At 60.5% G+C, this 22395-nt stretch overlaps 9 protein-coding genes across 10 annotated transcripts; 4 read left to right on the top strand and 5 right to left on the bottom strand.

The window, feature by feature from the left end:
• The first annotated feature begins 335 nt into the window (after positions 1-335).
• Positions 336-4731, top strand: PLAA_1 (Phospholipase A-2-activating protein). 2 transcript variants are annotated; one of them, XM_062771267.1, is made up of 15 exons: positions 336-632; positions 686-976; positions 1023-1527; positions 1573-1634; positions 1686-1744; positions 1797-1956; positions 1994-2293; positions 2334-2473; positions 2522-2672; positions 2720-3014; positions 3052-3124; positions 3168-3895; positions 3946-4149; positions 4209-4513; positions 4556-4731. In XM_062771267.1, exons 1-12 carry the CDS (start codon positions 398-400, stop codon positions 3369-3371), a joined length of 2475 nt encoding a protein of 824 aa, XP_062627251.1. In that variant the 5' UTR covers positions 336-397; the 3' UTR covers positions 3372-3895; positions 3946-4149; positions 4209-4513; positions 4556-4731. The 2 variants fall into 2 exon arrangements, with proteins under 2 accessions (XP_062627251.1, XP_062627252.1); XM_062771268.1 differs by having other exon boundaries at positions 2334-2672.
• On the bottom strand, positions 3499-4864 carry LIA1 (Deoxyhypusine hydroxylase; the record flags this gene model as incomplete). The annotated part of the gene is made up of 4 exons (XM_062771266.1): positions 4551-4864; positions 4206-4503; positions 3946-4146; positions 3499-3895 (listed from the first exon to the last, which is right to left on the bottom strand). Exons 1-4 carry the CDS (start codon positions 4702-4704, stop codon positions 3499-3501), a joined length of 1050 nt encoding a protein of 349 aa, XP_062627250.1. The 5' UTR covers positions 4705-4864.
• A 265-nt stretch (positions 4865-5129) lies between these two features.
• SPAC20G4.05c (UPF0061 protein) lies at positions 5130-7576 on the top strand. The gene is made up of 6 exons (XM_062771265.1): positions 5130-5960; positions 6002-6402; positions 6442-6529; positions 6577-6839; positions 6874-7344; positions 7382-7576. Exons 1-6 carry the CDS (start codon positions 5159-5161, stop codon positions 7520-7522), a joined length of 2166 nt encoding a protein of 721 aa, XP_062627249.1. The 5' UTR covers positions 5130-5158; the 3' UTR covers positions 7523-7576.
• A 139-nt stretch (positions 7577-7715) lies between these two features.
• Positions 7716-9343, bottom strand: usp106 (U1 snRNP-associated protein). Its single transcript, XM_062771264.1, has 4 exons — positions 9247-9343; positions 9010-9126; positions 7885-8957; positions 7716-7835 (listed from the first exon to the last, which is right to left on the bottom strand). The coding sequence occupies exons 1-4, from the start codon at positions 9283-9285 to the stop codon at positions 7778-7780; spliced, it is 1287 nt and encodes a 428-aa protein (XP_062627248.1). The 5' UTR covers positions 9286-9343; the 3' UTR covers positions 7716-7777.
• Positions 9344-9543: 200 nt separating this feature from the next.
• Positions 9544-11017, bottom strand: MTX1 (Metaxin-1). Its single transcript, XM_062771263.1, has 6 exons — positions 10844-11017; positions 10648-10805; positions 10440-10605; positions 10261-10403; positions 10148-10224; positions 9544-10110 (listed from the first exon to the last, which is right to left on the bottom strand). Exons 1-6 carry the CDS (start codon positions 10986-10988, stop codon positions 9606-9608), a joined length of 1194 nt encoding a protein of 397 aa, XP_062627247.1. The 5' UTR covers positions 10989-11017; the 3' UTR covers positions 9544-9605.
• A 115-nt stretch (positions 11018-11132) lies between these two features.
• LOC62_03G004739 (uncharacterized protein) lies at positions 11133-14640 on the bottom strand. Its single transcript, XM_062771262.1, has 6 exons — positions 13741-14640; positions 13465-13681; positions 13312-13402; positions 12152-13267; positions 11481-12098; positions 11133-11425 (listed from the first exon to the last, which is right to left on the bottom strand). The coding sequence occupies exons 1-6, from the start codon at positions 14493-14495 to the stop codon at positions 11259-11261; spliced, it is 2964 nt and encodes a 987-aa protein (XP_062627246.1). The 5' UTR covers positions 14496-14640; the 3' UTR covers positions 11133-11258.
• A 1136-nt stretch (positions 14641-15776) lies between these two features.
• Positions 15777-18122, top strand: AGX1 (Alanine--glyoxylate aminotransferase 1). The gene is made up of 9 exons (XM_062771261.1): positions 15777-16061; positions 16374-16570; positions 16632-16675; positions 16735-16794; positions 16841-16902; positions 16952-17284; positions 17334-17571; positions 17622-17900; positions 17994-18122. Exons 1-8 carry the CDS (start codon positions 15995-15997, stop codon positions 17782-17784), a joined length of 1164 nt encoding a protein of 387 aa, XP_062627245.1. The 5' UTR covers positions 15777-15994; the 3' UTR covers positions 17785-17900; positions 17994-18122.
• Positions 18123-18280: 158 nt separating this feature from the next.
• Positions 18281-20792, top strand: AUR1 (Inositol phosphorylceramide synthase catalytic subunit AUR1). The gene is made up of 2 exons (XM_062771260.1): positions 18281-19241; positions 19289-20792. Exons 1-2 carry the CDS (start codon positions 18527-18529, stop codon positions 19957-19959), a joined length of 1386 nt encoding a protein of 461 aa, XP_062627244.1. The 5' UTR covers positions 18281-18526; the 3' UTR covers positions 19960-20792.
• Positions 20090-20760, bottom strand: rpsR (30S ribosomal protein S18; the record flags this gene model as incomplete). Its single annotated transcript, XM_062771259.1, has 2 exons — positions 20090-20440; positions 20494-20760. 2 exons carry the CDS (start codon positions 20758-20760, stop codon positions 20090-20092), a joined length of 618 nt encoding a protein of 205 aa, XP_062627243.1.
• Positions 20793-22395: the final 1603 nt, after the last annotated feature.

Genomic DNA, 22395 nt, shown 5'->3' with positions numbered 1-22395 from the left:
GGACAGGGGGCATATTGCAGCGGAATGCATACCAATCAGCAGGGGAATGCCACGCCGCCAGGCTTGCGCATGCTTGTACGCAGCCGCGGCTGTCGTTCGAGGTTCGAGGTACCCACTGACGCGGCCAGGGGAAAGACAACGACCAACAGCGTACGGAGCCCACCGGCCACCGCAACCATCCAATAGCCCGAGCGGAGTGCGGGGCAACGCATCTGCCACGCGATCGACCAATCACGTGACCTCCATGACCCCTTCGTCATCGTCGCGACACCACCCAACGCGACGCTGCATCAGCTTGTCTCCATCCCAGACTTTCCATTGTCTTCCGGCTTTGACTTTACTCTCCTCTCCTCACCCTACTTCAATCCAAACCCAACAGGGCCTCAAGTGGACCAAAATGGGAAAGGACTTCAAGCTCGCTCTCACCCTCCATGGTCACTCGGCCGATGTCCGATACCTAAACGTTCCGGACCCTACCATCCCCCTCCTCCTCTCGTCATCGCGCGATGGCTCCGCCATTGTCTGGGGGCCTTCCAACGATGACCCGAAGCAGTGGGACGCAAAGCTTCGCGTAGAGGAGCTGGAGCGCAACTACGTGAGCTGTGTTACGCTCGTTCGTTATGAGGGACAGGGTGAGCTACATTGGATCGACGCCCTCGAGAGGCTTGGCTGACAGATTTCTCAGCCTACCTTCTTATCGGCTCCTCCACCGGCCTGCTGTCGTCTTACATCCTACCTTCGCTTGATTCGGCCCCTCCTGCCTTTGACGCGCCTACTCTCCAGCCGCATCACACCCTCATCGAGCACCGCCAGAACCTCTGCTCAATCGACTCGAGCAAGGGCGGCCTCATCGCGACCGGCAGCTGGGACAAGACTGTGATCGTTTGGAAGGATTTCAAGAAGGCTATTCAGATTGAGACCCATACCCAGGCTGTCTGGGCGGTCAAGTTTGTTGGAGAGGACCGTCTTCTGACCGGTACGTCTTGGCAAGTTAACCTCGTGCCTCCCTGCTGACCGTCCAGCATCGGCGGATAAGACCATCACTCTGCACGCCATTGACGTGGTGAATGGGAAGTCGCACCCTCTTCAAACCTACACTGGACATAGCCAGCCTGTGCGCGGCCTCAGCCTTCGTCCGGACGGCACTGGGTTCTGGAGTTGCGCCAACGACAGCCTTGTGAATGTCTACTCGTTCGACAAGCCCGCACCCGTTCATTCGCTGTCTGGCCACACGTCCTTCGTCTACTCCGTCTCTGCGTTCCCCGATGGTTCCGGAGCTGTCAGCGCGGGCGAGGATGGCGCTCTGCGTGTGTGGTCCGAGACTGAGCTCGTTCAGACCATCAACCACCCCACCATGTCGCTGTGGTCTTCAGCCGTGGTTCCTGCCCGTAACGGCTCGGAGTACTATGTCGCCTCTGCTGCTGCCGATACTACGATCCGATTCTTTACGCGGTCAGAGGACCTGGAGGCGTCCTTGACAGAACAGGAAGTCTGGAACAACGAGGTTGCGCAGCGCAAGCTTGACAAGTCAGTTTAATCTCCTCCACATTGGAACCAAGCTAACCATAGCAGGAGCCAGGTTGGCGACGTGAAGCACTCTGATTTGCCCGGAATGGAGGCTTTGGCTCGTCCAGGTTCGTCCCATCGCCTCGGATACTGATCCTCGGCGGCTGACACTTCTACAGGGAAGAGCGACGGTCAGGTCATCATGATTAAGAATAACGACCAGGTTGAGGCGTACCAGGTTAGCTTGATTCTGGCACCATCTTCGCAATGTATTCTGACAGCACTCACAGTGGTCTCAATCCGAGACTACCTGGCAGCAGGTGGGACAGGTGGTTGATGCCATTGGTTCGGGCCGCAAGCAGCTCTATGACGGCAAGGAATGGGACTACGTCTTTGACGTCCACATTGCTGAGGGTGTCCCACCCCTCAAGCTGCCATACAAAGTCTCTGGTAAGTCTGCGGCCATACCGTTTCTAATCTATCTCAGAGAACCCGTTCATTGCCGCTCAACGCTTCCTCGAAAAGAATGAGCTGTCATCAGGTTACATTGACCAGGTCGTTGATTTCATTCACAAGAACACGGGTGGTGTTCAACTTGGCACTGGTGGTGGCGGAGACACCTTTGTGGACCCCTTCACCGGCGCTTCGCGATACACTGGCGGCGGTGTTTCCACTGGCAGCACTGGGGGATCGGACCCATTCACTGGCGGCTCTCGCTACACTGGTGGTGGAGTCTCGACTGGTTCTGCACCTGCGGCCTACTATGGCGGGGCGGACCCTCTTACTGGTGAGCAGTCGACGACTGGTACTGATGGCTAACACCGCAGGTGGCTCATCCTACACTTCTACCCCCGCTCCCATTACCAAAATCCTCCCCATCCAGAGCTTCCTGTCGTTCAAGAAGATCAACGCAGCGGCCGCGAAGGGCAAGGTGGACCAGTTCAACACTGAGATCAAGGCATCGAACGTGAGCAGTTTAGAAGGCACGCGGAGGTGGTTTGCTGATAACGTCAAGCCCAATCTCGCCATCGACGACGCTAGGCTGGCTAGCCTGAACGAGGCCATTTTCATCGTCTCCTCTGACAAGGTGGCATCGTCAGAAAGCTACGACCCCAAGCTCCTTCTTTCTCTTGCGGTGTCCTGGGATGCCGCTCACCGCTTCCCCTGTGAGTAATCCCCCTCTATGCACGTTTGAGCACTAATCCCTTGGCAGTGGTAGACATTCTCAGGGTGCTCGCACTGCAGTCTCCAGCCTTTGGTGCTGTTGACTCTGCGCCAGCAGATCTTTTGAAGGCTGGCGGTTGGGGCGAGGCCTGGGCGGGCTCCAAGCCCCAGGTGACCAACCAGCTCCTTGCCCTCCGTGCCATTGCCAACCTGTACAACACCGAAACCGGCAGATCTACAGTGGCCAACGCGAGCGACCATGGCCTTCTCAAGGAGCTGATCAAGGGCAGGACCTGGGAGCAAATTGGCACAGCTAAGCAGCCCTTTGCAACTGTGGTGCTGAAGTAAGTGTGGACGACTGGACTCATGCTGATTGCGTAGCCATTCGGTTCTTGCTGTCAATGGCAAGCTGCCGTCATCTCAGGCCGCTGCTCTCCTCTCGTTGATCGTCCATGTGAGTTTGCATGTCCCTATCGGTCCCATTTCTGACGTCGCAGGTGCTGTCAAACGAGGTCGCTGACAGCGAGACAATCTACCGCGCGGCTGTCGCTCTCGGCAACCTGCTTTCGTCGCCAATCAGCGGTAGCCTTGCAGTCGGAGAGGTTCAGCGGGGCAAGGACCTGGTATCGTCCCGTGGGGCCAAGCTGGGCGAGAAGCGCCTCACCGACCTGGCGACCGAGATCGGATCGCTCGGCGCTTAGAAGAAGACACAAGACTAACGTGAAGTACATGCATTGGCATTGAGAGGTACACATGGTATAAGATCATGAGGGTCCAACCCGTTGAACCGGGCTGTATCTATAAAAATGGGCCATTATGCGATAGGCCCTAGGCCTTGACACCAGCGGCGACCGCGGCGTGGGCAGAGCGCTCCATGCCGGTGGTGTTGGTCTTGCCAGCGGTGAGCGAGTCGAGGGGGTTGAATTGGTCGGTCGAGTTCTCGTACTCCCACATGTCGATGGCGACCTGGCAACTCTCACGAACGACCTGGGGGGCCTCTGGCCGGACAGCCCAGTCGCGGAGAATAGCGAGAACACCGCCCTCGGGGAGAGGGTCGTCGCGGGGGTCAATGTCGGTGTCGGCACCATCTGAGGCGATACCGCCGAGGGCCTCGGCGGCCTCGTGGCGGACCATCTCCTCCTCCTTGTCGTCACGCAGGACACGGAGAAGCGAAGGGATCGAGTGAGGAGACGAGAGCTGGCCGAAGATGTACGCGACCTCGTGGCTGAGGGTACCGTCAGCAACCGCGCCGGACAACATCGGCGTCAAGCTCACCGGAAGAGGGCAGACTCGTCGCCAAAGCCCTCAGCGAGGGCACGGACGGCGTCACGCTCCGCTCCTCCATAGTCACGGAGGGCGAACATGGCGCGGTAGCGCTCAAAGAGGGGGAGCTTGGTGTTGAGGAGGTTGGCGCGGAGGTCGGCCACGGGCTCCTTGGACGAGGACGGGGCAGGGTCGATGGTGGGGAAGTTGGGGCTGGTGCGTGTCAGTTGTCTTGTGCGGGGACTAGCGTCTGCTATGACCGTCATACGCACTTGGGCTGGCGGGCCTTGCCCTCGTCCGAGTGGTCAAACTTGATCTTGTCGACGGCGATCTCGCACGTCTCGCGCACCTCGCGCGCCGGGTCGTCGAGGTAGCGCTCGAGCGTGGGGAGCGAGTTGATGTCCGAGATGGCGCCGAGGGCCTCGGCGGCCTCGTGGCGCACCATGGCGCAGTGGGCTCCGTTGTCGTTGATCAGCACCTCCTCGAGGATGGGGACGGCCGTGAGCGACTTGAGCTGGCCGAGGACGTAGGCGAGCTCGTGCTTGAGGAGCGCCGAGTCGTCCTTGAGGCCTGGGCGAGGGTTAGAACTGAAGCAAGGAGTCGCAGACGTCACTCACCCTCGGCAATGATGGCAATGACCTCGTCGCCGCCGACAGCCTTGAGCATGAAGAGGGCGCGGAAGCGCTCGTGGAGGGGCGTGCTGCCGCTCGTGTTGAGGAGGGTGGCGCGGAGGGCCGCGAGCTGCTCGGGGGTGACGGTGACGCCGGCCATTGTGTCGTGTCTTTGTCTTTTGGGTGGGTTGGTTGAGGTGGAAGAGGTGGATGAGTTTTTTGTGTTGCCAGACTTTGTTTCGGCCGGGACTGGGCTGGGCGTGCGGGGGGGGGGATGGAGCGAGGACGAAAGAGTGGAGGACGGACAACCGAGACCTGAGACGAGGCGCACTGCAGCAGCAGGTGTCTGCAATCTGATAAACAGCCAAGAAAAAAGTTGAGAGAAGCGAGAAATCATTACAACGACCGTGGGAAAGCAGTCGGTTTGTAATCGGCCACTTGTCCGCCATTAGCCCTGCGTTGGTGAAATGGTCCTCGGTGCTTGGCTCCGCTGTTGGTTGCCACCCGAGCCGACAACCTCCACTTCTGACAGTCACCCGATGATGCCCATGACCGGGTATATCGTGAGTCATCACACCCACCAACGCGCAATCTCACCATCTCTCTCTTAGCATATGCTCTTCCGCACAGCTGTCAGAGCAGCACCATCACGCACAATGACACAACTACAGCAAACGACTTCCAAGGTCCGGATCCACCGCCTCCCCCGGCCCCAGGCGACGCTGCAGCGCACGCTTAAGCGTCTCCCGCTCGGCGATACCCCGACTGCGCAGCGCCGGTCGTCCGTGTTCCCGGCGTCGTCGCGCGGCGTGTGGGCTCGAGTCAACCCGCTCTGGGACCACTGGCCGATCCAGATCTCTAAAGAGGAGCTCGCCGAGCTCGGCGTCGACATCGACAAGGGCGAGCAGATCAGCGTCGAGGACGTCCTCAAGCGTTGGGACCCGACCGACGTGCTCGACGACGCGGAGGGCGGGCTCAAGGTCCTCAGCAGCAAGCACCGCCTCAAGCAGGAGCCCACGCTTCTGGGCGTGGCCGAACCCGTGCTCAACACCAGCCTTCCGCAGCTCGACGTCGGGGACGCGCAGGACCTGAACGCCCCGACCGAGGCGGGGACCAGCGCCGCACGCGACGCACTCGTGGACATCCTCTCTGGGCGCAAGGTGCTGAGCTCGGAGCTCGGCGCCGAGGAGGACGTAGAGTATGGCCCTTGGTCGACACGATACACTGGCCACCAGTTTGGCCAGTGGGCTGGCCAGCTCGGCGACGGCCGCGCCATCTCGTTGCTTGAGACGACTAGTGAGCTGGGCGGACGCCAGGAGATCCAGGTCAAGGGAGCGGGCAGGACACCGTTCTCTCGACAGGCGGACGGGCTGGCAGTCCTGCGCTCCAGTGTGCGCGAGTACCTGGGCGCTGAGGGTGAGTGAACCGACGGCGGCGGGCAAGCTGACATACCGTAGCCATTGCAGCCCTCGGGATCCCGTCAACGCGCTCCCTCGCGATCCTTACGTCGCCAGTCGAGGTCGCCCGTGAGATGGGATACGAGCCGTCGTCGCTCGTCGCGCGCGTCGCCCCGTCCTTCATCCGCATCGGCCACTTCGAGGCCATGAACCCCGGCGAGGCGGGACGGAACAGCCACACGCTCTTCCTCGGCGGCCGGTGGCAACAGGAGGAGAAGGACGAAAACGACCCTCTCGGCGGCCAGGGAAACCTCGAAGGTCTGCGCGACTTGACTGCTTGGGTCAAGGACGACGTTATGAAGTTCGAGGGTGGCGTCAAGGACTGGTTCCTCGAAGTCGTGAAGCGCAACGCGGAGACCACGGCCCTGTGGCAGGTGTATGGCTTCATGCACGGCGTTCTGGTGAGCTGAAGCATGACCAACCTCGCTGACAGTTCTCAGAATACGGACAACATCTCAATCCTGGGCTTGACGATCGACTACGGACCATATGCCTTCATGGACCAGTTCAACCCCGGACACATCTGCAGTGCGTCACTTGGCAAATGCTTTATTTCTCTGCTGACAACACCACAGACCACTCGGATCCCACTGGTCTCTACTCGTACAAGAACCAGCCCAACCGTGTCGCGTTCGCTCTGGACTCTTTGGGAAGCGCCCTTCTCCCGCTTCTCGGCTACGAGAAGCTGAAAGGCAAGGTCCCGGCTGAAGGATGGGCTGAGGGAGCCTCAACAGACGACGTTCGCAAGTGGGAGGAAGCGGGCCTGGAAGCCATCAACAGTTGGGGAGAGGATTACACCCGTACCGTCGAACTGACCGAGCGTGAAGCTTGGGGAAGGGTAAGTGGCCTATTTGACACAACTGACGTCCCAGCGATTCGCCCTCAGGACGTACCAGGACTCGGACGACCGTGATGTGGTGCAGGACTTCCTGTCGCTCCTGCGTGCCCACGGCGTCGACTTCCACGCGTCCCTGCGCGAGCTGTCCAACTTCCACCCCTCCAGGGTTGACGACGACGCGTACCGGCGCAGCTTTGCCCAGCGCTGGGTGGCCAACACGACCATTGACCTCAAGTCTGACTCGGTCATGCGCGCCGAGGAGGGCATCACGGCCTGGCTGCGCGTGTATGCAGCGCGCGCCACATCGGCTGCCGAGAAGGCCGCGTGGGAGAAGGACGCGCCCGACGGAGAGTGGGAGGAGATCCGCACCGTCGCCATGCGCGCCGTCAACCCCCGATTCGTGCTCCGCCAGTGGCTCCTCGAGGAGACGATCAAGACGGTCGACGAGGCGCTCAAGGCCAAGGACGTGACGGGCGCGCGCAAGGTGCTAGCAAGGGTCCTAGATGTAGGTTGGCACCCATCTGAGCGAGCTAACCTGGCAGCTTGCGACCCACCCCTTCGAGTCGTACGGCGAGGACGGAGAATGCGCCGCCAACCCCTCGGACGAGGGCGTGGAGCGGATGCGCCTCTGTGGTCTCGGCCCTCAAAACTTCCTTGGCTTCCAGTGCAGCTGCAGCAGCTAGACGTGGTATTACCCGTAGTGTGTACGAATCTCTTGTACGATGAATTCTGTGGTAGAAGTTTGCGTCGGTGTTTCTGGTTGTTTTGGTGTGTGTTTTCGTTTTATTTTGTTGTCAGTGGTTTTTTTTGCTCTCGCTGCGAGCGTCTCTCTGTGCAATATTTCTTGCCAGCGTTCAATTGCGAGACGGAGCCAAGTTGTATGCTGCAGCTGCATGATGTCCACCTCAACGCTCTCACGCCTACGCGCCTACTATACACTACACGACACGACGCTTGGATGGCGACCTCGACCTGTCCGACCGTCTCCTGTCATCGCTACGCCGTTGTCAGCTAACCCAGACACTGGTACTACCCTCCTACTCACTCGTGCTTGTCCCGGTCACTCCTCTCACGGTCGCGGTCGCGCCTGTCCCGGTCGTCATACCGGCTCCTCTCACGGTCGCGGTCGCCGCCATACTTGTCGTCCCGGTGACGGTCACCATACCTGTCCTCGTCGCGGCGCCTGTCATCGCGGTCGCCGTACCTGTCCCGCTCACGGTAACGGTCGCGGTCGTCATACCGGTCCCGGTCGCGGCGGTCGTAGTCTCTCCTGTCGCGGTCGCGGTCGCGTTCGCGGCGCTCGTCCTCGACTAGCTCGCCAGCCTCGCGCTTGCCCTTGTCGCCGTGCCCGACGGAGGGGAGCTCGTCTGCAGGAGGCACGCGGGGGTGGTGCGTCGGCGTGTGGGGGATCGAGTCGGCCGGGCCAGGGGCACCAGTCGGCGCAGTGTGGGCATGCGCTGCCGGAAGCGGCCAGGGAGGGATTCCGCCCGGGCGAGGAGGGGGAGCCGCACCGCCAGACGGCGGTGGCCCTTGTGGTGGACCACCCGGTCCGCGGGCCTGCATCCGCTGCTCGGCCCACCCGGCCATGATCTTGCGGAGCTCGTGGAATCCGAGATGCATCTTACCGCCAAAGTGGTCGGCAAGACGCTTGTCCGAGTCGAGGACACTCAACATGGCACCACAGATCTCACAGACACGGAGCTTCTGGTGGCCCGAGGCACCGGCGTTCTCGTTGAGAATCTGCAGCTCCTTCTCCTTGTCCGTCTTGAGCTGCTTGAGCGCGTCGACGGCCGCGAGCTTCTCCATCGACTCCTCGACCTTGCCGGCCTCACCGAGGGCCTCAATCTCCTCGGTTCCACCCTGGATGGACAGCTCGATCTCGCCAATCTCTCTCATCAGGTCGACCGTCTTGCGGTTCTCCTCGGGCGTCTTCTCGAGCTTGCGCTGCGATGCGCGGATACGGCGGTCACACTCATCAACAAACTGGTAGATGTTGTTCTCGTGCTCCTGGCGGAAGGCGTTGATGCGCGGGTCGTTGGGGTTGGCCTCCTGCGCCTCCTTGAACTGCTTGAGAATGCGGTCTGAGTGCGTCTTGGGGCATGGTCCCAGGTCCATTTTCTTGCCGCTGTCAGCGGCGAGTTGCGAGCTGGCCGACGAGTCGATCACTTACCGTGTTGCTAAAGGTGTCGTGCAAGCAGGTGCCGAAGAGGTAGTCGCGGCAGACCTTGTCGTTCCACCAGTCGAGGTTGGGGGGCTGGAATCCCATCGCCTCGGGGCCCATCATTTGCTGTGTGCGCCCAGGCGGGGATGGAGGATGGGAGGCAAGAAGGCGAAGGGAAGGGTAGCAGATTGAGATGGAGGAACAAGCCGTGAGCTTTTGACTCTACCGGCGCGCGTTTAGACTCACCTCGAGCAGCTTGCGCTGCATCTCTGCCATCTTGCCCATGTTGGATCCAAGCTCTTGTTAGGTTAAGAGCCGCCAGGCGATGATGTAAATGGATGAGTGGAACTCGAGCGACCGAGACCAACATTGTTCAGAGATCGGTTGTAACCAAGTGGGCTGTGACGGAAGCAAATCTGGATGAAAGAATCCCCGCCAGTTAGGCGTGTGGCGCAGCGATGGCAACCACGATGACACCGACGACGGAAACGGTAGCGAGAACAGCCAGTTTCAGATGTCCCGGGCTCAGTGGAAATGAATTGTGTGCAGATGCATGTGGTAGTGTCCCTGGGACGCGTTTCTATTCGGCTTCTTCGACCTCAACTTCAGAGGACAACCTCGTCCTCCTCGCCGTCCTCAAACGTAGGGAGGGAGAAGTGCTCCTCTTCCTCTTCCTCGTCGTAATCCAAGTCGTCGCCACCAAAGTCAATGGCGAGGATACCGCTAGCCAGGACATAGGTGATGAACGCAATGCCTGCACCAGCAAACCACGCATAGCGGCCCCAAGCAAACTGCCGCGCCTTGGCCTTGGCCTTCTCCACCTCGTCCGGATCAGCCCCGGCGACCTCGGGGGAGGAGCTCTCGCCGCCTCCACCAGCCGCTTTGGGTAGGCTGAGCCGCAAGCTGTCCACAAGGCTCGGCTGGGGAGGGGGAGCAAGGCGCTGCACCGCGCCCCAGCCGCCGGGGAAGACGGCGCTCAGCACCGCGTCGTGGTGCGCGACGAGGACGGGGTACGTTTCCCTCAACAGATTCGACAGCAGCGGGTTGGGGAGGTTGGTCGATAGGACCAGCGTGAGCTGAGAGAATAGAGCCAGGTCGAGCGACGAGGGCCTGAGGGTTAGCGTACGCCCTGGGGCAGCCAACCCACCTGGAGCCAAAGAAGAACTTGTCACGGCCCAGCTTGCGCACCAATGGGTCAAATGCTGTCCGGGCACGCTGGAGGATCTGGCAGGTCAGCGTCTACCAGGAGCGACAACCTACAGTCTCCTCGCCAAACTTGCGCTGACGCTCGGCGGTCTCCCTGCCCGAGTTCCATCCCGACCAAGCGCGGTCCGTCTTTGTGCCTCCCGGGCCGACGACAAAGCTGTCCTCGAGGCGCTTACGGTCCTCTTCTGCCGCGTCGCCTGATCGTTAGCCCATGCTCTGCCCTCCCAACGCACCATAGTTGAGTCCGCCGACACCCCACAGCCCGACCGCGTCGAGGCGTGCCTTGACGATGCCCTTCAACCGCTGCGGGACGTACAGGTTCGTCGGGAAGGGGCACGCCGCGAGCTGCGCCGCGCTGATGACGGGGTAGTTTGGTGGAAGGGAGTAGAGCGAGTGGTTCTGGCGTGTGTGTGAGCGAGCTGGGGCCGGCGGGACACTTACGACGAGGTCGGTGATCTGCCCGTCGATGTAGGCCTTCCACACGTCCGCGTCGGCGGCTTGCGCGGGGCTGAGGTCCGCATCGGGATCGTTCCAGCCGGAGAGGTACGAGAGGGAGCCGGTCGGGATGGCCGCGTCGTTCTGTGCGACATAGGCCTTGCCTGCGGGGCGTCAGTTGGACACAACGTGAGGAACTCACCGTTGGCCGCCCAGTCGGCCGTTTGGACGCCTGGGTTGATGCCGCCGGCGCGAACGGTCGCTAGGAGGTAGATTGACTCGCTGTCCGAGGCCGGAAGGGGAGTAAGAGGAGGCGTGGTGTACACCACGACTTTTGGTTTGGACATTGTTGGTGAGTGTGAGAGAAAGGTTGAAGATCAACAATCTTGAAGGACGGCCAGAACCGCGAACTTGTTGCTTTTCACCGACGTCAATGTGGAGGCCGGCCACAGCCAAACAGGCACTGGGCAGCCTCTGCCACCCCCAGCGGCTCCATCCAGCATCAAACATGCAAAGGGATATGTATAACTAACTACACAGTGCAGGACAATCGGTATATGTATATCTTGGGTATCGCAAAGACTCTGATGGTATGGTCGTAGTTGTTTATGTATATCTCACTTGGCAGCGGTCTTTGCAAACCTCATGAACGCGCTCATACCGCTCATGAAGCCTCCTCCGCCCGTCGCGCCATAGTGGCTGAGGGTGTGGCCTTCGTCGTCGCGCCAGACACCATCCGCCTCAACGCCTCCATATTGCATCGTGTTTTGGTTGGTGAAGAGCGCTGGAGAGAATGGTCAGCGCTGCACGGAGGCCACAACACTCCTCACTGCACTCACTCTCAATCATTTCCTTCGTCTGCTGCTTGCTGTCCAGGATAACGTTTACTTCTGAACTGTGGAAGACGGACTGGGTATCCATGTTGCCATTTCCAAGACACATGACCTCGTCGTCAAAGGAAGCAAACTTGATGTGACAGTTACGCTGCTTCTTGACGGCGTTTAGAGGTCGCACTTGGTCCTTGCCAGTGTACCAGTACACCTTGAGATGCTTGGACTTGCCCTCGGCGCCGAGCTTCTTGTAGAGTCGGTCGACGACCTGCTCGTTTGTTCCTCCCTGGAACGGAATACTCTCGCCCTGGTCGTTGAAGCCCAGGTCAAGAAGCAAGACGACTTCGACACCACGGCGACATGTCTGCTTGATGGCTCGGACGATGGGACGGGCGTTGAGGGTTGGCGTCTGGATCAGCACACGCTTCTTGGCGTAGCGGAATCCAGCGAGCCATGCTGCGTTTTGGGGGTTTCGGATATCCTGGTGGCCAGGCATACCATGGGGCCGGCGGCAAGTCATGGCCACTGGGAAAGGAGTGTGTGGCGAGTGGACGACGTGAGGTCGGAAAGTGTCAATGTCGTCAGAGTCGTCCACGGTCGCCCATGCTTCAGAGAGAGCACCGGCATCTGTCGGAGGGGTTAGCAGCGTATCCTGCGGTGGCCACAAGTTGACGACATACTGAATCGCTTTGACAGCTTGAAGAGTCGCTTTGATCCAGCTCCATCCGGAATGGGCTCGTCCATGGAAACCTTGGGGCGGTAGGTCGGGGTCGCCGCGCCAGACGGCAGGGGGCTGTCATCGTAGTAGTTCCGGCTTGGTGTCCGAGCGCCCGTTGCGCGAATTGGTGTTCTTGTTGCTGATTGACCCGGAGTGCGAACTCCAGTAGCCAGGTGCAGAACGGGACGACCGTTTCTGCCAGTTTCTGGTACCGCAGCCGTTGGGGCGCTATGTTCAGCCGCCACGTCTTCCTTGACCGTCGGCATCTCGGTCACGGTCTGGAAGGGGCTGTCGGTGACGGTGCTGACCGACTCTTGCTTGCTGTCGGCATCACCGTGGAGAGACAAGGGAGGAATGCTGTCAACATGCGTGGTATCCTCGGTCCTGGCGGGCGAGTTGAGGGCGTCGTCATCAGTGGTGTCTCCGACCGAGAATCTAGCATGCGATGGTGTGAAGGATGCTTTTGTCTTGAGCGGAATGCCGTGTAGGGATGGTGATGTTGGGGCCGATACTGATGGCGCCGTGTTGCGGGCGTTGGCTGCAGTGATGGCTGCAGTTTCCGAGTCTTGATATTCTGAACGAGCAAGCTTTGTGAGGTCTGTGGCGCTCGTTCGACGGCTGCCAGGGCGACTGCCAAACCCGAAGCGCTCTCCAAAGTCACGAATCTGCGTCATGGCGTTGGCTGAGCGCAGGGCAAACTCTTCTTGCGTATGTGAGATGTTCTGCCTCTGGTTTGCAATGACTTGGCGCACTGCCTCATACAGGCGATCACGGGTAGGGTGTGCCGATTCCGCACCCGACCTGGCGCGCTCGTCATCCAGGTCCTGGGCTTGGCGACGAAGCAGAAGCCGTGCGGCTCTAGCAGCCTTCATGATCTCAATGTCGGAAAAGTAAGGGTTGCGGTCCTGGAACAGGTAGCGGATCTCGCCAGTCTTGGGGTCCCGAGGAGGGTCATACGGCTTGTCGATCCGGGGAAGGGGTGGCTCTAGCTTGTTGTGCCATGAGTGAAGCGCAATGTCGTAAAATGAGTCGACAACGGGGCCTTCCAGATGCGTCATCATCTCAAGATTCGGGCGGTCTGGGGGACGAGTCAGATCATCCACAAAAGAACACTCCACCCACCTTGAATGTTGTTGCTGTTCAGAAGCACCACCTTGCGATCCACAATCAAGAACTTGCAGTGGAACGTGCCAAGAAGCATCTTGTGAAAGTTCTGGCCGGGTCAGCGTTGATGACTTTTTGCCGAGCACTCGTCGTCCCACTCGTCCCACTCACGATGACTTCCAGGTCCAGTCCGGGAATGTCTTCCTTGGCTGGGAGATCCAATGGCGTCCACCCCGACGACTTGACCGGAGCGTGGGCATTCCATATCTGCTCCAAGCTTCCGCGGTCGTACATGATCTTGACGATCACTTTGGGCCGCTTGGCCTCCATGACCTTGGCCGAAAGGTCACGAAGCGCCCCCGACACCGTGTTGACCGAGTCGGAGGGCCTACACACAAGGGTCAGCGCCGCACCTACGCCTCTTTCCTACGCCCCAGTAGCACTCACTGCCAGTAGTTTGTGGCCAGAAAGATCTCTTCCTTTGCGCGTACAATGACGTCACGGTAGTGCTGCATGATGTCGGGGATGACAGAGATGATGCTGAGGGGCATGGTCGTGGTGCTGCCAAGCAGGTCGGGCGCGCACATGCCAGCCAAGGGGTCGCGCTTTGTCGTGGGCATGATCGAGAGGTACATGTTCCAGAAGAGTTCAGAGACGACGACGCCTTCGGCGTCCTCATCTGCGAGTCGCCAACCGGCCTTGCGTCGGAGCTCTGCGCCTCGCTGCTGCCAGTGTGCGAGCTCTTCGGGTGTCATGCCGTCAATGACCGAGTGCTTGACCTGAAACCTATGCGCGAGACGGACGAATGGGTTGGGCGACGGAAACAGGCGCCGCTTTGCCGTGCCAACAGTGTGGGATGGATTAGCAGCAATGTACTGGGTCAATGTCTTCTTGGTATGTGGAGCTGAGGTGTGGTCTTTTGGCTCGTGGCTCGAAGCAGTGACCGCGCCTGCCGATGAATCCTCGTCGCCATTGTTGTTGTGGGCGGCGGTGGCTGCTGCTGTTGCAGCTAGTGGTGGTGCTGATGAAGGCGCAGGTTGTGGTGGATAGTGGTGGCTGTGCTCGCCACCAGTACCGTTGGCGGATTGTGGTTCGGTGGTCGGCTCGAGCTGCAGCGGCGTCAATGGTGACGGTGCCGGAAGGACTGGGGCTGGAGAGTCGGATCCGCCTGGTCGTCGGGGTGCAAGCTCGACCATTGTCATGGCCGTCGTGTGGCCAGCTGGGGCCTTTGATGCTGCTGTTGCGATGGGCGGCGATGGGGACGGGCGGGGGGAATGTGGGCTAGAGTGATGCAATGGTTGAGGGAAGGTGGAGAAAGAATGAGATCCAGCCGTCGGTCGGTGGTGGTTGCAACGAGGTCGAGTGACGTCGAGGGTCCCGAAGGGCAGGCAACTTGATGGAGCGCGGTTGGGAGTGGGGGCTATTTCTGGGTGACGACGACCCGCCTGGGGGCTAAAGAGCCACCGAGGGAAATGCGGTGTGGGCACAGCAGAGGGCAGCAGCACGCGACCTCGACTGATGCGACGATGACAAGGATAAGAAGATGCGGATGCGAATGTGGGTGGATGCGACGATGCGTAGAGTTACAAGTGATGCGTGCGTGGTGGCTGCAAACGACGACACCATGCACACGGCACAGCACACACAGTTGGTGCACACAAACGACACACTGCTCAAAGAAGCAGAAGGGGGGTGAGATGTAATAGACGCCTGGCTCGTCCCTGTCGACCATTTACCCCTTAAACCCACGAGGGGATGCTCTCTTGCTCATGCTTACTGCTCCCATTGCGATGCAATGCATCAGCCTGCAGCCTGCAGCAGCCTGCAGCGCGTGCAAGGTGGTTAGATTCCCGAGGATTGCATCCTGTGCAGCTATTGAGTAATGTTACTGGCTAGATGTGCTTTAAATGGACTAGTGAATGCGTATGCCGTGGGTCTCTGATGTCTTGCTTGGGACAAGCGAGCGACTGAGCGTCGCTGCAGCTCCTGAGAGGCGTGCACAAGACACCTGCCAAGAAATGCAAAGCAAAGCAGAGACTGCGGTCAATCATGATGCGTCGATGCGCGACTGGGCACTGACAGCAGATACGCAGTAGCAAGCACATGCACGACGAAGCCAGCAGCACCCAGGCCAGTCCAGTCGAGCCCAACTGCACCCCACCCACCCACCCATCACACCGCCCCCACCACTGTGACGTTGATCATCCTCGATCACTCAACGCCCATACAGCCCCCAAAAGGGGGGTGCCGCTTAAACTCCGCCCACCATACAACGCCGCAACGTCTCCGCCTCCACCTCCACCTCTCTCCCTCTGGCCTATTTACCCGGGCTTGCCGGAAACCGAGCCGCCAACCGCCCGCGCCCAGCCAAAAATACTTCCGCGTCCCCGCCCCCGCGCCAACCCACGGCTGCCCGTCCCATCGGCCCGGACCGATTCCACCCACTCTAACCGCCATCTGCCACCGGCTGCTACTCGACAACGCGACACATCCCTCCCCGATTAAATACCTCTTCACTCTTCACCTCACAACAACTCTTACCAGCACAACTCTACTTCAGATATCGCACCATACGCGTACTCTGAAACGACCCGCCGGTAAACACAGTATCTGATAACCGAAATTTCGGCAAATTCGCCTTATCGCTCCTACACCTCCTCCAACACCCCTCCTCGACCTCCCCCGTCGCCTCTCTTCAACCATGACCTTCCAGCAGGCTCCTCACAAGCTCCTTGTCATCCCGGGTCCGATCGAGTTCGACTCTAGCAGTGAGCCCGATTTTGCGTTCTATGCATGCTCTGCATGCTCTGCGTGCTCTTGAGCGAAAGAACGACTCAAAAATGTGGTTTGGGGGTCGAGATATGGTTGTGTGAAGATTGTGTGGTGATGTGGCACTTGTGGTGGTTTGTGGCGGATTTTTCGCGCGTCTTTGCGCTGGTCCGTTCCATTTTCAGACTACCACAGCCTAGCTCGCCCCCGCCTCTCCCGCCTGCCTCTAGAGTCGTTGGCTTACACTCCGTCCCACCCCCACATGCCCCTAGACCTCACCTGCCTTGTAGCCACAGCTGACACCCTCCCAGTTCTCCTCGCCAATGCCACTCCCGGTACCTCGCACGTGTCGCCTGCCTTCATCCCCGTCTTTGGTGACTGCCTGCGCCTCCTGAAGAAGGTTCTCTACGGCGAGAAGCCCGGAAACCAGAGCTTCCTGATCGCTGGCTCGGGTACCCTCGGGTGGGACGCTACTGCTGCCAACCTCGTTGAGCCCGGAGAGGATGTCGTAAGTAATACAGACGGGGACCATGCGTCACCTCTCGCACCCAGCGCTGACCCTGCTACAGCTTGTCCTTAACCACGGTTACTTTGGCGACTCGTTCGCGGACTGGTTAGTAAACCCGGCATCCGACGGCAGAATCAGGACCCGCCAAGCTGACGTTTCGCCAGCCTTGAGACCTATGGCGCCAAGGTGACCCAGCTCAAGGCGCCTATTGGTGGCGTTGTCTCGTGAGTCTGTGCACCGATTTGGTGTTCAACAGCTGACCGGTACCAGGGAGGCCGACCTTGTCGCAGCCCTCAAGTCCAAGAAGTTCAAGCTTGTCACTATCACCCACGGTGCGTAGAGAGTCGGAGACCCCATGGCACCCATTCTAACCTGATGCAGTTGACACCTCAACTGGCGTCCTCTCGCCCGCTGGCCGTTACGCCGAGCTCATCAAGCAGAACTCTCCTGACACCCTCATTGCCCTCGATGCCGTATGCTCGGTTGCCTCCGAGGAGATCCGCTTCGACGACTGGGGAATTGACGTCGTTATCTCGGCCACCCAGAAGGGTCTCGGTGTCCCTCCCGGTCTTTCGGTCGTTCTTGCCAGCGAGCGCGCCATCAAGACCCTCGAGGCCCGCAAGGCTCCTGTCGGCAGCTACTACATCTCGTGGAAGCGCTGGCTCCCGATCATGCGTGCCTACGAGGAGGGCCGCCCTGCTTACTTCGCCACTCGTGAGTACTGAGGTGTTGCGTTCTAGGTATCCCAACTTACCCCAAACAGCCCCCGTTCAGCTTGTCTACGCGCTCCAGGCTGGTCTCAAGGCCATTGTTGAGGGCCCTCAGTCGCTTGAGGACCGCTTTGCCGCCCACAAGGCTGCCTCGAACAAGATCAAGGACGGCCTCGCCCAGCTCGGTGTCGGCTTCGTCCCTCTCGGCCGTGAGATTTCGGCCAACGGCATGACTGCCGCCAAGTACCCCGAGGGCGTCACTGCCGCCGACGTCCTTCCCAAGCTTGCCGAGTGAGTAGCAAATGGCTCATGTGAACGAAGACTGCAACTGACTCCCCCAGGCTCGACATTGTCGTGGCTGGTGGCCTCCACAAGGACATTGCCACGACCTACTTCCGTATCGGCCACATGGGCGTCACTGCCGTCAAGACTGAGCGTGGCGACCTCGACAAGGTCCTCGCTGGCGTCAAGACTGTCCTCGACGCTGCCCGCGCGAAGAAGTAAGAAGGATAGATGGTTGTTAACAACGTGGTATACTCATACCGCGAAAAAGAATGCAGTTCGAATTGTATGAGTCTGCCCATGCATCTAAGAGCCCCACTGCTAGGCTGTGAACACGAGTGAGTGGTTCTTTCCCCCTCCTCCAAGCTTCAAGCAAAGAAACGTGCGCTGAGAAGACTGCGCTTTGTCGCTGCGTGATTTTGGTATGGTAGGTGCCGTCATTTGCGGAAGTGTGAGGCGCGTCATGGCGGGAATGGACAGTGTGGAGTGGGCGGTCAGAAGGTTTGGGCCGAGGGGTCAGCGGGGTGTCAGGTGTCTGTCGTCGGTGTCTTTCTGGGCGGCCACTCCTTGTACTAGTATCTCTTGGGCATGTAAGATTGGACACTGTTGCCGCCTGCTCTTGTACACACAGACACACCGCCTCCCTTGCCAAGAAGCAGCAGCCTGCAAGCCTGCCCAGTGTTCCAGGGAGAGCCACCACACCTTTTTCCCTTAGGCACCCACTTACCACGCGACTGCGCCAAAACAAGTCTACGCAGTTCTGCCCGTCCGCGTGTGCGTACCGCCCGCCGCGCGCGCGTTTGCAACGAAACCTCGTATCTCTCTCCAAGGTCGGTCTCACAGCCAGCCAGCCAACCCCGCACCTAGCTAGCTAGTCGACCTCGTCGTCGATCGAGCTCGCTCGCACCAACGTCAGTAGCAGCAACCGACGGCCGCCCGCCCCGCCCGCCGCTACCGCACCACCATGTCCTCCTCAACGTCGGTCCCGCGGGCGTCTGTTTCTCGTATGGCGATTGCACCATTCGCCCGCCTCCTGCGCCGCATGTCGATCCCGCTGCCGACCAACCTGCCGACGTCGCCGAGCCACCTCATCACGCCGGCCAAGCTCGCCGTCGTGGCGGCCTTCCAGCGCCTCGACCTGTCCCTGCACCCGCGGAGCACGATCGAGCGCGCGCGCAAATGGCAGCCCTCGGCCTCGGGCGTCGCGCAGCTCGCCATCATGTTCGCCGTCTGGGTCTACGCGCTCTGGGTCATGACCGCCCCGCTGCTGGTGCGCGTCGCCATTCCCGCGCTCTGGGCGCTCGTCGTGCTTGTCCCCTTCACGAGCCAGCTCATGTGGCCCGCAACGCCGGTGCTCACCTGGGTCATCCTCTTCTTCTCGGCGCGCTACATCCCCACCAACGCCCGGCCCGGCATCCACGTCAACCTCCTGCCCGCGCTCGAGTCGGTCATGTACGGCGCCAACATCTCCGACTTGCAGACCAGGTACACGCACCCGCTGCTTGATGTCCTCGCCTGGCTTCCTTACGGCGTGCTGCACTTTATGCTGCCTGTCGTCGTCGCCCTGCTGCTCTGGATCTTTGGCCCCCGCGGAAGCGCCCAGTACTGGGGCAAGGCGTTTGGCTTCATGAACCTCTTTGGTGTCATTACGCAGATTCTCCTGCCATGCGCGGCGCCATGTGAGTTGGGCTGGTGGAGCAGAAGTTCGTTCAACTGACAGTTACAGGGTACGAGATCATCCACGGCCTCACGCCGGCAAACTACAAGATGCCTGGTTCCCCAGGTGGCCTGCTGCGAATTGACCGTGTCTTCAACTCGAACGGCTACACCAACACGTTTGGCTCGGCGCCTCTGGTCTTTGGCGCCTTCCCATCTCTCCACTCGGGCTGTGCCGTCATGGAGGCCCTGTTCCTCGCCCACTTCTTCCCCTTCCTCAAGCCGCTGTACTGGGGCTACGTCGGAATCCTGTGGTGGGCGACCATGTACCTCTCGCACCACTACCTCATCGACTTGACTGGCGGCGCGAGCCTCAGTGTCCTCGTCTTCTACCTCTTCATGCCCGACGACTTCAAGGACATTGACAACATCCACTGGCCTTCGAGCGCGGGCGGCGGGTCCGGCGCGTACGAAATGGTCACGAGCAACGGCCACGCCGAGGTCGACTTTGACGAGGAGATTCGCAAGCTCGAGGAGGAGGGAGAAGACTCGGCAGTGCACGTGCACGACGACATTGAGAGCCGCGGCGAGGTCCCCGACTCGCCATCAAAGCCGCGCAACAAGAGGACGGTTAGCTGGGGAGAGACGCGCGTACTCGGAGAAGAGGGTGGCGCAGAGGGGTCGTCTGGCGCGTCCGGCCAGCAGCAGCCGGTCCCGGCCGCCGCTGCCGGCAAGCAGTAGTAGGATAATTATCGCTATTAGACGCTTCTACTCGAGCACAGGACAAGAGTAGAACACAGGGCAAGAGTAATACCAGCTCGAGTTCATTACAATGCAATGCAGATTCATACGAAAACAAGTGTGCGCCTGTCTAGAACGGCGACATCTTGTAGTCGCGGTCGCCGAGTCCGCCGGGGCGGGGCACGCGCGAGAAGTAGGAGATGACGCCCATGGCGCGGGCGCGGCGGACAAGCTTGCCGGCACGGCGCTGCGACTTCCACGTGAGGCCCGTCTCTGCGCGGCTGAGGATCTTGCCGATGGGGTTGATGAACGCGCCGGCCATGAGGGGGTTGAGGGCGTGGTCGACGGGGTTGGCTTTGCGGATGTAGAACGGGTCGATCTGCTTTGCGATGCGCTTGGGCGGGCCGAGGAGCGGGCGCTTCTGGCCCCTGTGTTCGCGGCCGTACAACTTGTCGTGGGCGTACAACATGGGCGGGGTGATCTGGCAAAGTCAGCACGACAGCAGCGGCCCAACGGCCCAACGGCCCAACCCACCAGGTTGGGACGGAACGGCTGGCGGCCGTCATCCTCGAGCGTGAGGTCGCGCATGCCGACGCTGCCGATCATGTTGCGCGCGGCGTCGTGCGGCGACTGCGGTGTCGCCTGCTGGGACGAGCCGGCCGCAGCGGACGACGAAGACGAGGAGGACCCCGCCGCGGTCGCCTGCGAGCCCGTCAGGCGGGCGAGGAAGTCGGCGGCGCTGGGGCCAGCGCGGGCGGGGGTGGTGTGCAGCGCACGAAGAGAGCGCAGGGGCGCGAGCATGCTTGGTCGGGACATTGTGGTGTGGGTCAACGGTCGACGAGGTTGGACTTTCTCGACGATGTTAGCTGTGGTTGAGATGAGAGCGAGTGTAAAGACGGAACTTTTCGGTGGCAGCCGGTTAGGCGCATAGCATCACCATTTCAGTCCCGCAAGCCTAAATCTACAGATCCATACAGCCAAACTACAAACACAAATACATGTCTCCCAGCAAGTAAAACCACATGCACACGATGCGCACGCAGTGATCAACTGGGCATCTCCTGCCTACCGGGACTGGCCGGCTGGAGACGACTCGCTATTCCCTCGTGAGGCCATTCCACGTTCACTGAAGAAGAACATGCAACGATTAAATATGAGGGGTGGGGGACGGGGGGGATGAGACGAAGACTTGTGCAGGCGACCTGCTCAGTGGGTAAGCTTACAGCCATGTATCGGCGGGATAGCTCGAGTGCATCGGCCTGCAACGTTGGGCGTCGCGTTGCGTTGCAGGCCGGGTTACAAGGTGAGAGTACAAGTGTGGAAGAGAGCAAGTGCAGAGGAGCGAGACGTGCACACGACATATTATATAGCCCTCGCCTGGCCGCTGAAGAGCTCGCCCCCCTCCTCGTTTCCAAGGCATGTGTCGGTCGCGACGACGCAGGGGGCGCCGCCCACTATCGTCACCCTTGTCGTCTTGCGTCCATCCAGACGTCGCAAAGGGGATGATGAGTCGACCGCCTGCGCAACAGCCGCCTGTGTGCCGGGCGTGTGTGTGGGCGGTTGCGCGTATGCGCCCCCCCTTCGCACCCACTACCATGCCAAGACTGGGGCACAACGTAAGTGGTGTCACACTAATGGCCTCCGCGTGACCGCTTTGGCACACTGCGAAACAGGTTGTGCGGTGCCACGGCCACTGGCGCTGGCGTGGTTGGGCAACATAGATCAGAAGCGAGGAGAAGCGAGGAATGGGATCAGCGTACCAGCGTGCGCAGCGCTTGCTGTTGGCAGGCGGCTGGCAGCAGGTCGGAATCAGGGCGGCACGGCGGCACCAGGCCCGTGCTGCTGATGCCGCACCGTGTTGCGTTGCGGGGGTCGGGGTCTCCAACTCACCCAGCCCAGGTACTGTGCACCTGTGGGTCTGTTCACCAGCTGGCACTGCGCCCTGTCCGTGCTCGCTCACTCGCTTTCTTGCTCGGCATCTTAGCGAGCTCCACATGCGCCCTCGCCATGATTCTGCCAAACCAGCTTGCGGACTCGCGCACTAGGCAGATGGTCTTTGCCGCGGTGGTGCGAGCGAGCAGGAGAGGGCGCAATTGAGCCGAGCAGGCGGCACACGGCGAACGCGCGTACCTTTCCACCCACCCCGCCAGGCACAGATGGAGGTGATCGCTGTGCGTTTGTCGTCGTCTTGCTGCACCCATGTGCCGGGCGAGGTGCGGGGCGATCAAATGACGCTGCCGCAGGCATCGATATCCGCCCGGCGTGTCCAGTGATGGCTAAATGCCTCTGCGCTAATTACATGCCTTGCAGCGTGTGATGTGTTTGGGTTGACGAGTGTGTGTTTGACTTTTGGGCACGGGTTTCGGACCTGACTTGGCCTGTGCGGGGTTTGGCCAGCGACCAGTGACGCAACCCAGACACGAGCCACAGAGTCAG

The sequence above is a fragment of the Vanrija pseudolonga genome, chromosome 3, assembly GCF_020906515.1.
Source record: "Vanrija pseudolonga chromosome 3, complete sequence".
NCBI lineage: Eukaryota > Fungi > Basidiomycota > Tremellomycetes > Trichosporonales > Trichosporonaceae > Vanrija > Vanrija pseudolonga.
The sequence above is the reverse complement of the archived record's forward strand: the minus strand, read 5'-3'. Positions and strand labels throughout refer to the sequence as shown.